Below are 15,498 nucleotides of genomic sequence, written 5' to 3'. Positions count from 1 at the left end.
CCACTGCTGTGGTGTGGGTTCAGTCCCTGGCCCAGGAACTTCCACATGCCATGGGAGAGACCAAAAAAAATAAAAGAAATTATTTCTTTCACTTAAAATCCTACAATGCTTTAATCATTTAAATTCTAACAGACTCTCTTATGATAATCTAATGAGAGTTCAATTAGAGAGTTCCCCTCTAATTGAGGGGAAAGCTTAAACTTCTATTTATATAGTACTGCAACTCCAGTTTTATATCTTAATACATTTAACTCTATTTTCACATTGATAAATAGTCAAATATAGAGTACAACTTTAAAATCATAAGATTTATAAGGAAAAATATACTTGAATATAATTTTGAAGTTTATAAAAGGCTAAAACAAGATTAAAACTTGAAAAACTCTTCAAAAAGTTACATATCATCCCTAATTCAAACATTAAATTGTTCCTCAGGGATCAAATGGTACTTTTGAGATATCAATGAACCATGTGTATGAAAATCAAGCATATTTTATACCATATTTAATATTTAAAATCATTTTTATCAAGAAACTTTTACTGCAGTATAAGACGTTTTTTATTAAGATTCAGTTTTTTATTTGTTAAGAGAGTAGATTTCGTGTTGCTTTTTTAATCATAATTTTTTTTAAAGAACTGGTTTTTACTTTCAGAGCATTACAGGTTTCCAAAAAGTACTACTATCCTAACACAAAATAATAAAATGATGAAATAATTATTACCTCCAAGAGTGAAAAGGGTCCTTTACTGTATTTGATTTTCTGCTGAGTGATACGCAAATCCTTAAAGACAGCATTGTCAGGAAAAGGATCTAAGAGTTTAATCATGACATAGAGGTTTTCATTATCCTTGCTATCAATCACTAAGTATTTCAGCAAGTCCAATACCTGAACATAATTAAAAAAAGAAAAAAAATCAAAAGAGGAGAAATGGATTAATTATATTTTAAAATAAACAAGCAAACCCACTGTAATAAATGATAAAAAACTCTACTAACCTAGTTCAGATAAAATGTTATAATCACTTCTAAGGCACCCAGCTACTACCGTTTCTGTGCTTTCAAATAATTCGGCAAATACATAAGATGTCACTCCAGAATGGGCACTGAGGTATAAAACTGTCAATATTACTGAATCATTTTATATAAGTAATATCTCATGCACCATCACGGCATTGTGAACTCCATCCTTGGTTTTACCTAGCTCTGTATTTCAGTGTTAAGTAAGGGACAGAAATAAGGTCATTAGAGGAGTTTCTGCTGTGGCACGGTGGAAACAAATCCTACTAGGAACCATGAGGTTGCTAGCCTTGCTCAATGGGTTAAGGATCTGGCATTGCCGTGAGCTGTGGTGTAGGCTGCAGATGCAGCTCAGAACTGATGTTGCTATGGCTGTGGCATAGGCCGGGAGCTGTAGCTCTGATTGGACCCCTAGCCTGGAAACCTCCAAAAAAAAATCAGGTGATTAGATCAAAATTACGAGGTGCTCTATAATCACATGACGTCAAGGATTAATTCATTGGGAATGTTTTTCCTATCATTTTTCAAAGAATATTTTCCAAGTAAACACAAAATATTCAGCCCCTTCTAAGAATGCTTTATCAATGTATCTCAAATATTATTTTGAAGATGATTTTGGAAATTACCTGTTTCTGAACCTCCATCTGACCATCCACAAGGGGTATAAGGGTACCAACAATAACATGAAGATGACTTTCTAAAGCATCCTTAGAGTAAGTCACTGCTGTGTGGCAAACCCGGCTCAACAGGTCACAACAAAGGGAGAAGCTACGCAAGGAAACATCCATGAAACGAGAAGGTCTAATACAGGGGAAAAAGAACAGTAAGTGCTAGGACACTACTTTGATATAAACTCACTCAGAAGTCATTTTTATTCAACAGCTCTAATTCTGATGTGGCTTGACATAAAAATTACTTTCGTATCTAATTCCTTAATAGTTTAAAAGACAAAAAGAGCAATGACATCAGCAAAACGACAGAGTAGGCAGCTGCTTCACACTCCCCCGACAGAAATACTGAAAAACAAGCAAGCTGTCAGAACTTTGCTAGAACTCTGTAAAAGAGTAAGAGGTTTACAGCAATAAAGCAACTGCTGAATCAAGAAAAAAGAAACTTAAAAACTAAGAAAGCTGTGTGGTAACTTTACTTGCCCTTGCCCCACCTCCTCCCCAGCCTGGCAGCAGTCATGAAACCTCAGTCCCCATTTCTAGTGTGGAATGCTGGTCAGTTCTGGAGGGAGCAGAGCAGACTTTATTCACAAATGATGCTGCATGTCTGTTTGAAACTGGAGAGCTACCTGAAGGACTAATGTAAGGTGCTTGGCTCTGTTTTCCCTAACTTGGATTCCCCTAGGCTGGAAAAGCTGAGGGCACTGCTGGAAAGCACTGTAAGGCTGACCAACCACCCAAGGCTGCCTGGGATAAAAGACTATTGGTGAGATATACAACAGACTGCCTAACACCTAGGATGAAAAGCTAGGCAGAGAGTTTCCTTGGGAAATTAGAATACTCAAAATCACCCATATTTTCAGGGAATTGAGAAAATTGGGGTAGGCTGCTCAATCAAAACTACCTGAGCAGATTGTAATCTTGTACTTTGAGCTGATCCCTAGGCTCAGTGCAAGCCTCTTAAGTGTTGAAGGAGGATCCTAACACAGAGCCATTCTGCAAAGACCAGAAAAGGTTTTCTCTCTTTCTCTCTCTCTGGCCCTTGGTATTCAAGGGAATCCTGGTCAAAACACTAACTAATCACAAGCTAAGGAACTACAGTGACTACAATGGCAAGGAATACACTTTCCGCAAAAACAGGTGAGTAATTTCATAAAACAAATGTACTACTACAGCCTTCAACAATCAAAAAAAAAAAAAAGAAAAAAAGAAAAGTCAACCATGGGGAAGGAGAAAATCTGATTTCCACAGGTAATATCTTATAATAGTAAAATGTCCACTTTCAACAACCAAAAAAAATAAGGCATTCAAAGAACAGGAAAGTATATACCATTCAAAGAAATAAAATATATTGACTGGAAACAGTTTCCAAGGAAGGTCCGATATTGGAACTACAATTCTGTCAAAAAACTGTCTTAGACATGCTAAAAAGCTTAGAGACAAATGAAGACACAGCATACCAAAGCTAACAGGAGTGCGGAGAGTAAAATACGTAGCAGTAAATACATGCATTAAAAAAGAAGATAAGACGTGAAAAACACTACCAAACACTTAAGAATTAATATCTGAAATTCATCCAAAAAACCAAGAGGGAACACTTCCTAACTCATTTTATGAGGTCTGCAATTCTCTAATACCAAATCAGATAATGACATCACAGTATTTGACGTTAGTAGAGGCAAACTACTGCATCTGGAATGGATAAGCAATGAGATTCTGCTGTGTAGCCCAAGGAACTGTATTTGATCACTTGTGATGGAACATGATGGAGGATAATGTGGAAAAAGGAATGTACATATATGTAATAACTGGGTCACTTTGCTATAGAGCAGAAATTGACAGAATGTTGTAAATCAACTGTTATCAAAATTTTTTTACATTAAGAAAACTAAAAATTAAAAATTATAATTAGGAAAATTAACACTCCTATGAATATATATACACAAAACTCAACAAAATACTAGCAAACTGAATCTAACAGTACATTAAAAGAATATACATCATGAGCAAGTAGGATTTATCCCAAAAATGCAAGAGTGGATCAATATAAGAAAGTCAATCCAGGAGTTCCCATCACGGCACAGCAGAAACAAATCCTGGACCAGGAACCATGAGGTTGCAGGTTTGATCCCTGGGCTAGCTCAGTGGGTTAAAGATCTAGAGTTGCCGTGAGCTGTGCTGCAGGTCACAGATGCAGCTTGGATCTGGCGTTGCTGTGGCTGTGTCATAGGCCGACAGCTGTAGCTCTGATTAGACCCTAGCCTAGGAACCTCAATATACCATGGGTACAGCCCTTAAGAAAAAAAAAAAAAGTCAATCCATGTAATTAATCACATTAATAGAATGAAAGACCATCTCAACAGACACAGGAAAGGGATTTGACAAAATCCAACAACTTTTCACACGAAAAACACTTAGAAAAACATTAAAATAGTGTTTTTTTCTAATGTTTTCTTAAATTACATCTGCTACCTAATGTTTTCTAATGATTACCTAATGTTTTCTAATGTTTCTCAACAAAATAAAGGTAATCTAAGACAACCCAAAGCTAACAACGTAATGTTGAAAGACTAAAAACTTTCCTACTAAGATCAGGAACAAGACAAGGATGCCCACTTTCACTACCGTTATTTCAACATTGTGCTGAACTTCCAGCCAGAGCAATTAAACCAAAAAAAAAGAAAAAAAAAAAGAAATAAAGAGCATACAAATAAGAAAGGAAGAAGTAAAACTGTATTCACAGATGACATAATTCTATACATATAGAAACTCCCAAAGAATCCACAGGACATCTACTACTGGTAACAAACAAATTTAACAAAGTTGCAAGTCACAAAATCAATGAACAATATTAGTTGTGTTTCTATACAATGGCAGTGACAATCTAAAAAGGAATTTGAAAAGGTTATTCCATTTACAATAGCATCCCAAAGAATTAAATACCTGGGAATAAATTTAACCTCAGATGTGAAAGGCCCGTATACTGAAAACCATAATGCATGGGTGAAAGAAATTAAATAAATTCAACTGAATGGAAAGACATCCTATGTTCATGGATTGGAAAAACAAAATGTTGAAATGTTAATACTAAATAGTCACATATTCAATGCATTCTCAGTCTAAATGCAGTCTAAATCCTTATAGTATTTTTTTGCATAAAAGGAAAAACTGGTCATCAAATTCACATGGAATTGCAAGGGGCCCCAAATAGCCAAAACAATCTTGAAAAAGAAGAACAAAATTGGGAGGACTCACATTTCCTGATTTCAAAAGTTACCATAGAGCTATAGTAATCAACACAGCATGATACCAACATAAGGACAGAATTGAGAATCCAAAATAAAAACCCATACAAAAAATGGCTAACTGATTTTTGGCAGGGGTAACAAGTCCATTCAATGGGGAAGAATAGTCTCTTCAACAAACAGTGCCAGAATGCTACTTTTCTACATGCAAAATGAAAATGAACCCCTAACTCACACCATATATAAAAATTAAAATGAAGCAAGAACCTAAATATAAGAGCTAAACCATAAAACACTTAGAATAAACTCAGAATAAACTTAGAATAAACTCTAAGGGTAAATCTTCATGACCTTATACGAAAGGTCAAAAAGCTCATGAAAAGATGTCCAACATCATTAATCAACAGGGAAATGTAAAATCAAAACCACGATATCTTCAAACCCACTGAATTGGATACTTTAAAAATGGTTAAAATGACAAACCTTATGCTACATATTTTTACCACAATAATAAAATCTAAAAAAAAATTAATTAATGAATGGCTGAATGACTATACATGTGTATGATTCAAATTAAAATAAATATTATGGATTTCCCACTGTGGTGCAGCAGGATTGATGGTGTCTTGGAACTGCTAGGATGAAGGTTCCATCCCTGGCCCAGCACAGTGGGTTAAGGATCCAGAGTTGCTGCAGCTGAAGCTTAGGTTGCAAGACTTAGATTGCAACTATGGCTGGGATCTGACCACTGGCCCAGGAACTCCACATGTTGTGGAGAAATTAAAATGAAATAAATAAAATAAATAAAAATTGTAGGATATCTTTTTAAAGCCAAAAAAGAAAATATGAGAAAAAAAAAAGGAAATAGATATCTTTATATGCCTTGAAGGACTTAAATTTATTTGATGGCAATATAAACCACTAATAAAAAAATAGAAACATCATTAAAATCAATGGAAAGAAAAAGGCTAAAAATAATATACGTCCCCACGTCTACAGTAATTGTGATACAGTGATCTATAAAAAGAAATATATACTCAGTCTTTATCCTCATTTCTAGCACACAGTTCCTAAAAACTCTTGGAAGTTCTTGTGAAGAGAGCAAGAAAGGAGTCTTATTATGTTAATTTTGTAAAGCACCTGAAGTTGGAGGTTGCCTGACAGGATAACCAATACTGTGATTAGAGGGCTGGAATTTCTGGTCTCACCATTCTGACCTTCTGTGAGAGGACAGAGGGATATAAACTGAATCAATCACCAATGGCTAATGGTCAATCATGCCTATTTAATGAGGGCCTCATTAACACCCAGAAGGATGGGGTTTTAGGGAGTTTCTGGGTTGGTAGGCACATGTAGGGACAGTAAAATGTAGGGACAGGGCATAGAAGTTCCACCCCAACTACCATGCCCTAAGCATCTCTTCTATCTGCCCTAAGCATCTCTTCTATCCTCAGATTGTTGTTGTTTTTTTTATAATAAACCAGCAATCTATGAGTAAACAGATTTTTTGAGTTCTGTGAGCCACTGTGGCAAAATAATCAAACCCAAGGAAAAGGTCACTGATAGCTCCATTTGTAGCCAAGTGATGACCTGGGCTTTCAACTGGCATCTGATGGGCTAAAGGGGGCATTGTTGTAAGACTGAGCTCTTAACCTGTAGGCTTGAAAATTAGAATATTTATTTAAGACACTGAAGATCCTATTTTAGTACTTAAGATACCTAGAATTGGGGAAGTAGCAATGCACTTTGTAAAAAAATAATAGGTAGATATAATAATACACACTACAAAAGCAAAATTTAGAAAAAAAATACTCTGGCTTCTACTTCTTAGAAGCATGTACATTTTCAATTAAGAGGGTAGAAAAACTACTTATATATTAGTCTAAATATATTATTTACCTTTTGTTGATATAGTGAATCAAAGTATAAATAACATCTCGAAGAACAAAGGCCCAGGCTCCTCCTAAGCCACTCTTCATATCTTTCAGTAATAAACTAACAAAAAGGTGATATATCTTAAGGATTCTGTGCTTTTTATAAACATTATTTGTCTCAGCTGCTTGCTCACATATGGCTAGAAGAATTTTCTGATAGGAATCCTAGAAAATAAAGATACATTTAGTAAAAATCTGTCTAACACACATACTCAGCCATAATAAATACATTTTATATTCAAAATATAGAATTCTAAATTACAGAATTTTGGTTTGAGTTTGATATTAAATGCAAAAATTAAGAAAATTACTATCTTAAAATTTAAAAAACTATTGTCAATTTAGTTTTCAGATAGTAAATTATAATTACATATCCTTAAAGAAAAAACATACATATATATATATAAAATATAGATATATTCCCTAAACCAACATGACTAACTCATGAAACTTGGCCCTCACATGTGACATATTTCAATTAATATTGACAAGTAAAAATATCAAGATATAAATGAGTAAATGAGTGTTTGTAAATGAGTGTTTTTCTTTACTCAGATAAATTTTCCATTTGTTTACTTCTTTTCTCTTTCTGATGTACTTATAGAGATATTCTAGCTGAAAAGGAATTCTCTCCTCAGTTACTATATAAGTAATGTATACTTACAGGGCTTTTGGAAAGAACTTCTAAAATGCTTTTAAGCTTGGTTTTATGGCAATTGCTGATATAGGCAAACGTTGCTTTAATCACATGTGATGGAAAATGAGGTGGATTAGGAGGAGGATCCAAATCCCTAAGAGTTATACAAAAAAATACAGTCATCATTTTCAGAATAAAATTACCAAAAATAAAAAAAATCATTTTCTTGATAGACCAGTGAAAATTCAAAAAGAAAATTTAGATTTTAATCTCAAATTAAAAAACTTTTTTCCTACTGAAAAACTAGACCTTTAATGAAATTACAAATGAAATACCATAATCTATATATGTCAATGAGAGTATCTAAATACCTTAAATAATTTTTTTTTTCTTTTTCGGTTGTACCCTCAGCATGTGGGCCTGTTCCCAGGCCAAGGATAGAATCTGTGCCACAGCCGCGTCCTGAGCCACAGCAGTGACAACACTGGATCCTTACCCCAACTGAGGCACAAGAGAACTCCCAAATAACTTAACTTTCTAAGACTCAGTCAATTGCAAATAATTTGCTTAAAAAAATTCTTTACAAAGTTAATGGCAATTCCACAAATGAGACTTCATATCACTTCACTTCAAGTATGAATTAAAGCTCTATGCTAGTTCTATAAACATAATACATCATCTGGATTCCATACTGTGGCACAGTGGGTTAATGATCTGGCTTATCTCTATGGAGGCACCAGCTTGATCCCCGGCTCAGCACAGTGGGTAAAGGATCGGACATTGCCGCATCTGTGGGGTGTGTCAAGAGCTCTAGCTCAGATTTGATCCCTATCCCAGGAACTTCCATTAGCCACAGGCACAGGAAAAAGAAAAAGAAAACAAACAAACAAATATAATATCATCTTAAGACACAGCAATCAAACACTGTATCAAACGAAATTACATGTGTAAAAGTAATTTAATAGATAATTATTACTATTTTATATGTTTAGCACTTTAGAGCATATAAAAAAAGTTAAGGGTGTTTTCAAGTAGCTTACAATCAAGCTGGGAAAATAACATTCATATACAACCAAGAGGGTTTCACATCCAAATGAAATTATAGTAGAGTAAGATTCCGCTAGCTAAGGAGCATGATAAACAAAAGTTGATATAGAAAGCGGAGTCATAGATGAGGAGAAGAGAACAAAGAATAACGTATCATGAAGAGTACTTCAAGAGACAGGAGATGGCATGATGTTCAAATACTATAGAAAGAATGAGAAGGAAATATCATTGAATTTGCAAACAGGGTGGTTAATTAAACAAGCAATTACTGTGGAGAGGCTATAGTAGAGCAGATAATTGTTTCAAAGGTAATTAATTATTTTCAAAGAACAGAATTTAAAAGAAGACACACATAGCAATTGAAATAGACATGTGAAGGAGGTGTCAACCAACAAATCCCACAAGGAACCTCTGAAATTGCAGCTAATTCCCTAAGTTAAAAAAAACCCATACCCTGAAAAGTCACAGGGGTCAGTGCTTTGGCTGGCATCTGATGTTGCTGGTTCATGTAATGTCATCAATAACTCCACCACAATCTCTGGTAAATTATTAATGAATAACTGATCAATCTGCAAGGATATAAAATTAAAATATATTTAAGTTTTTATGTCTGTACTCTTTAAGATAGCTCGAAAGGCTCATGTCATTGCCTCACATCCAAAATTACTCAGTGACTACAGAAGGAAACAGGTGACTAAAGATCTAAGATCTACAAGACAGACAGCTAACTCTACCTTTTTCTGCAATGCAGTGGACCCACAGATGAAAAGGAAAATAGGGAAATCATACCAAACATGACTCTCTTAATCCAACTCGTTCATTTAATTGTAAAGAATTATTTTAATGAATTAGGATTCAGGTCTAGGTTGAAATTCCCCAACCTAATAATTTTCCTGCTAATCGATCTGCATTTCACTCTTATTTGAGAATGCAATTTTACTAGGAAGCATTCCCAGTCACTGGCCAATAGTCATCTCTCTATTTCTTGCATGACTTTTCCCTGAATTTCCCCTACTTGGTTGATACCCAAATTCGGAGGCTGGCTGCTGTTCACATGCCCTGTCATCAACAGTAGGACCAGACTCTTCATCCATCTACTCCCTACTACAGGCAGCCTCACAAATGGCCTAAGTTCTCTAAATATAAAGAATGAGTGTACTACATTACACCTCAGCCGAATGAATGAAGTCTTAACGGGGGATTTACTAGCTCTCCAAATAAGGAAATACAGAGATTTAAACCAAAAGGAAAATGGCTGATTGACTACCTTTACCTCTTCCACAGAGACTTTTGGAAATACTTCCTAATAACAAAATTTTGAAATGTGACAAGGGGAGTTGCCACTGTGCCTCGACGGGTTAAGAACCTGACTAGTATCCATGAGTATGTGGGTTCGACCCCTGGCCTGGCTTAGTGGGAGAGGATCTGTTGTTGCTGAAAGTTGCGGCATAAGCTGTAGATACAGCTTGGATCTGGTGTTGCTGGGGCTGTGGTGTAGGCCAAAACTGTATCTCTGATTCAACCCCTGGCCTGGGAACCTCCATATACTGTGGGTGTGGTCATTAAAAAAAAAAAAAGTGACAAGAAAGAAATCTAATGTAAAGATCCCTTAGCCTTTCCCTGGGCTAACACATTAGTTGTCATGTCATCACCTCCAAGGTTTCAGCCCTTTTGAAAATCCAGCCTCATTTCAAAGTATATTTGGAATAAGTAAGGAAAACTGGCCAAGTCTGATTAATATCAGAAGAAAAATTAGTGAGTTTCCTTGCACATAGATGACAATTGACTTCACTAATTTCATATGGTTCTCTCACAAGCCAGATCTGTAATGTTTAGCTAAGGTAGACATAAACTATTCAGATGTCTAAGTATAGCTAAACAATCTTATAATTGTAAATATTTAGGCATTCGACAATTGACAGGTTTTAAAAGACTCAAAGACTGCTAACAGTTGTGCCAAGACTTGTCCAAAGAAAAAGAATCACGATTGATTAAAAAAAAACTGCCTATTAGAGGAGTTTCCATTGTGGTACAGCAGAAACGAATCCAACTAGTATTCCATGAGGATGCAGGTTTGATCCCTGGGCTTACTCAGTGGGTTAAGGATCTGCCATTGCTGTGAGCTGTGGTATAGGTCACAGACATGGCTTGGATCTCATGTTGTTGTGGCTGTGGTGTAGGACAGCAGCTGTAGCTCCAACTGGATCCCTAGCCTAGGAACTTCCATATGCCACGGGCAGGGCCCTAAAAAGAAAAAAACCCTGCATATTAGAGACACAGAGAAAATTAACTTATAGTAACAATTCAATGCTAAATAAAATTGAGACTAATAAAAAATTATTTTATATCACTAACCAAAAATCTAAAAAAGTATTTTTAATTTTTGCCTCTCTCCATTTTTTTTTTTTTCCCAATGCGGCACCTATAGCATATCAAAGTTCCTGGGCTAAGGGTCAAATCGGAGCTGCAGCTGAAAGCTAAGCCTCAGCCTGTAGCAACACTGGATTCTTAACTCACTTAGCAAGGCCAGGGATTGAATCTATATCCCCAGAGAGACAACACTGGTTCCTTAACTTGCTGAGCCACATCAGGAACTCCACCTCACTCCATTTTTGAGACTGGTGTTTCAGTCAGGGATTAAGGTAATCACTCTTCCTTTCCAGACTTATTCTGGCTGTGAAAATTGCCATTGTTTGGTTTGAAAACATAAAAAAGAATAGTAACAGTAGGCCTGCTCAAAAGTGTAAGCTGAGAGATTGGGTGAAAGGGGCTAGAGGGAGACTGGCTCTCATAAATTCCATGCCCTCTGTGTGCCAACATTCAGTTCCAACTGCATTTGGGAAAAGGAGCCCTCTGTTCACCATGTGCCTCCAGGCTACAGACTTAGAACCAGCTCTGACAGACAGCGGTTCACCTAAGCAACTGAGAGACTTGCTGTTCCATTTCTTGGTTCAATATGATAACTGGGCAACCAAAGCCTGAGTCTCTTGAAGTTTATCCAATTGTAATACTAATGTTGACCAAGCTTAGTAGTCATCCCTTGCTTACATTAAAAAAAAAAAAAAAAAATTTGAAGTAGCCAATCTCTTAAAAAGTTTACATACGTATTTTACTACAAGTTGCCTCAAATCATTTTATATTACTTTTTTGCTTTTTAGGGCTGCACAGTCGGCATATGGAAGTCAACTAGGCTAGGCGTCCAATCGGAGCTACATCTGCAGGCCTATGCCAGCCACAGCCACAGCAATGTGGGATTTGGGCCACGTCTGCGATCTACACCACAGCTCACAGCAACGCTGGATCCCCAACCCACTGATCAAGACCAGGGAGCAAACCTGCATCCTCATGGATACTAGTCAGATTCTTTTCCACCGTGCCACAACAGGAACTCCTCAAATAATTTTAGATAACAAACAAGTTATTACATCCTTTTTAATCATTTATCAAATGATGAGTACTCAATATACGCTAAGAAGGTGGGATAAATCAGCAAAAAAGTAGAAAGAAAAAAAAATCCTATCTTTATAGTACTTACAGTGGAGAAGATTGATAAAAAAAAAAACCCAATGAACTTAATTCATAAGTAAATTACATTATATGTTAGAAGGTAGTGTCATAGAAAAAGGAAAAATCCAGGTATGGGAACCTGGGATTGTACTTTTCCTTGAAAAGTGAAGGGCTTGATAAGATTAAAGAGGGAGTGAAGATTTTCTACACCTTCCTCAGTATTGCTTGGATTTAACAACCAGCTTTCATTCATGTATTACTGACAATTAAACCAAATTTTTAAAAGGAAAAGTGATGAAATTATTTCAGAGTTTTTTTAAAATTTCTGATTAAGAACATTTAACTTGCAGTTCCTTCCATGGCTCAGTGGTTAATGAATCCGACTAGGAACCACAACATTGCGGGTTCGATCCCTGGCCTCGCTTAGTGGGGTTAAGGATCTGGGTTCCTTCCGTGGCTCAGTTGGTTAATGAATCCAACTAGGAATCATGAGGTTTCAGGTTCGATCCCTGGCTTCGCTCAATGGGTTAAGGATCCAGCATTGCCATGAGCTTTACTGCAGGTCGAAGATTGCAGCTTGGATCCCATGTGGCTGTGGCATAGGCTGATCAGCTGTAGCTCTGATTTGACCCCCTGGGAATGTCCATATGCCGTGAGGGCAACCCTGAAAAAAAAAAATGAAAAAAAAAAGAACATTTAACTTGCCCCTCAAAAGGAGAGAACACTGTACAACAATAACAAAAATTAAGGATTGGCCACACTAGATAGTGATTATCACATAGTATTAAAGTTAACTAAATAAATCATGAATAAAGAGTCTAAAGTTACAACCCAGATCAATCAGGGAAAAAAAAATTTTGGTAAACGTTGAAGTGGTACCTGTTTTCCTAGTAAGTTTTCATCTTTAAGCATATCATAGACTTTGGAAGCAGTCTCCCTCTGCTGTGCCATCCCACGGTCTCCTGTATCTTCATAAGCAAAGTATGGAAGAATGTTTACAAGAATCTTTGGGAAGCAGTCTGCCAGAAGACTTTTCCAATCCCCTTGAATCTGATTAGCAATGGACTTCACCTCATCAAAATGACACCTCATCACCAGATGTGGAATCAAAACTTTATAGCAAGATCTAAAAATATAAAAATTGAACATATATATTATATAGAACTTTTCAAAATAAAATACTATATGTCCTTAAAATAAAATGCTTTAATAAGCATTAGAGTATCACTTTAGCTAGATCATTAACTATTCTTACTCTAATTTTTAAAATGGAGAAGTGAAGTGAATTCTAAATAGTCACACTAAAAGACAGAGATCTTAGAGTACAGCACCCCTATATACAAATTCTGTGATCAAAACCAAGTGAAAACTGAATTTATATTTGTATCTTCTGAATAATCAATTTATGCAAAATTATTACAAAGTGAAATGTGAACGTCACTTATAAACTCAAAGAATGTAAACATTATTATTGTCAAAGTGAACAACAAGGACCACCTAACAATTGCAAATTGGCTTCCTATCAACCTGATAGCGAAACATTATTCTTTTTTTATTTTTGCCACACCCAGGTCATGAGGAAGTTCCCACGCCAGGGACTGATCCTGAACCACAGCAATGACAACACCAGATCCTTAACCTTCTGGGCCACCGAAGAACTCCTAAACATCAGTTTTTAGTTGTTTCAAACATCTCCATATTCAAAATCTTCTTCTCCAGAGTTAAGAGTTGGCAAAATAAATACATATATATTAAACTTTAAATTCCACAGAAATAATGACTAAATGGCCCACAGTCAAGCAACAGAAAAGAAAAATAAGGCAGAAATAACCAGCCACTAATAGCTTATCTTTGATTTTTCATAGGGAAGCCTATTAAATATTAAAACTCAAAGAGACCTTAAGGGTCTCATGTGTAACTCCCTTACTTTGCAGATTAAGAAACCAAGCCCCATGGGGTGTTTATGTAGCTTGACTAACCATGCAGCTGGTTACTGGCACAGCTGGGATCAGATCCTATGTCCAATGATAACCTTTAATACACTTCCATTAAAATAAAAAGCTGTCTTGACTCTAATATTATCATTAATACTTAATTTTAAACATATTTCATATGTGCCACATAGAAACCTACCTATAGAAATCCTCAATATTTGTGTAGTTCAATAAAATAAAAGGAAAAGAAGACAAGCTATACTCAGCATCTTGAAGATGTAGCCATTCCAAAACCAGATAATCCAAATGAGAAGCCATAAAGTCTTCTAAATGTCTATATCCAAAAGTTTCGGAAACTTTCTCTAAACCTGTACAAGTCAAAAAAGAAATCAATGTTTTAAGAAAATAATGAAATACTAAACTATTTAAATACTTGCTAATATTTATAGTATAACTTTAAGCATTCACTTAACTTTTCTATACCTTGATTTATTCATCTATGAGTTGAAGATAATAAAAGTACTTACTCCAACACTAAATAAAATGTATTTAATATAATTAGCACAGTGCCTGGCACACTGCAAACCTGCAATAAATGTTAAATGATTAAAAACAAAAAAGTTGCAATTTTCAATTTCTGAATATATTTCATAATAAAGTAAAATAAGTCTTCTTCTTAGCCCTAAACCCCAATGAGAAAAACCCAAACACTGAGTTCCACTTATAATAATAATTAGGTAGTGTAACTGTGTAATATTTTAAAGTAACTTCTTCTTTAATACTGAGAGGTAAAAGATTAACTTTATCTAGACTGATTACCTACAGGTTGGCCTTTTGTAAAGCTCCCCTGAAAACCATGCTAAGAGAATGCTGAATGGAATTTCAAACCATGATCTTATCACTGGTTCATCACATAGAAATTTATGATAAGGCTTGGGACTTGCTAAACTGTGAATGCCAAGGTGGTAAAACAGGTAGAACAGGGCAGGGATGAACATTCTACAGTACTGTGCTAATGAAATTGCAAGGCTGGGGAGTTCCCGTTGTGGTGCAATGGTTAACGAATCCAACTAGGAACCATGAGGTTGCAGGTTCGATCCCTGGCCTTGCTCAGTGGGTTGAGGATCCGATGTTGCCATGAGCTGTGGTGTAGGTCGCAGACGCAGCTCGGATCCCGTGTTGCTGTTGCTGTGGCTCTGGTGTACACTGGCGGCTACAGCTCCAATTAGACCCCTAGCCTGGGAACCTCCATATGCCACGGGAGCAGCCCTAGGAAAGGCCAAAAAAAAAAGAAAGAAATTGCAAGGCTGGACCCTAACCTTCCTAATCACGCAACTTAAAAGCTCTACAGCTCCAAAATTTGACTTCTGACCCTGCTAGATCCCAATATCCTGCTCCAGAATCCACCAGGTAAAAACATACTCTTCCTTTTTTCCCATATGAATGACAGGTCATTCACCCTTGTTAGTTCAACGACTGCCTTGTGAGACACTAAAACTGAATGTAAA

General features: G+C 36.0%; 1 protein-coding gene across 1 annotated transcript in view; it reads right to left on the bottom strand.

Moving 5' to 3' along the window:
• Nucleotides 1-15,498, bottom strand: part of ATM (ATM serine/threonine kinase) — a 125,046-nt gene that overhangs the window by 63,626 nt on the left and 45,922 nt on the right. The window contains 7 exon segments of the mRNA XM_047752106.1: nucleotides 723-887; nucleotides 1,645-1,819; nucleotides 6,831-7,030; nucleotides 7,530-7,656; nucleotides 9,003-9,118; nucleotides 12,936-13,182; nucleotides 14,190-14,357. Of these exon segments, the coding sequence (XP_047608062.1) occupies nucleotides 723-887; nucleotides 1,645-1,819; nucleotides 6,831-7,030; nucleotides 7,530-7,656; nucleotides 9,003-9,118; nucleotides 12,936-13,182; nucleotides 14,190-14,357 (1,198 nt within the window).

The sequence above is a fragment of the Phacochoerus africanus genome, chromosome 11 (assembly GCF_016906955.1).
Source record: "Phacochoerus africanus isolate WHEZ1 chromosome 11, ROS_Pafr_v1, whole genome shotgun sequence".
Taxonomy (NCBI): domain Eukaryota; kingdom Metazoa; phylum Chordata; class Mammalia; order Artiodactyla; family Suidae; genus Phacochoerus; species Phacochoerus africanus.
The sequence above is the reverse complement of the archived record's forward strand: the minus strand, read 5'-3'. Positions and strand labels throughout refer to the sequence as shown.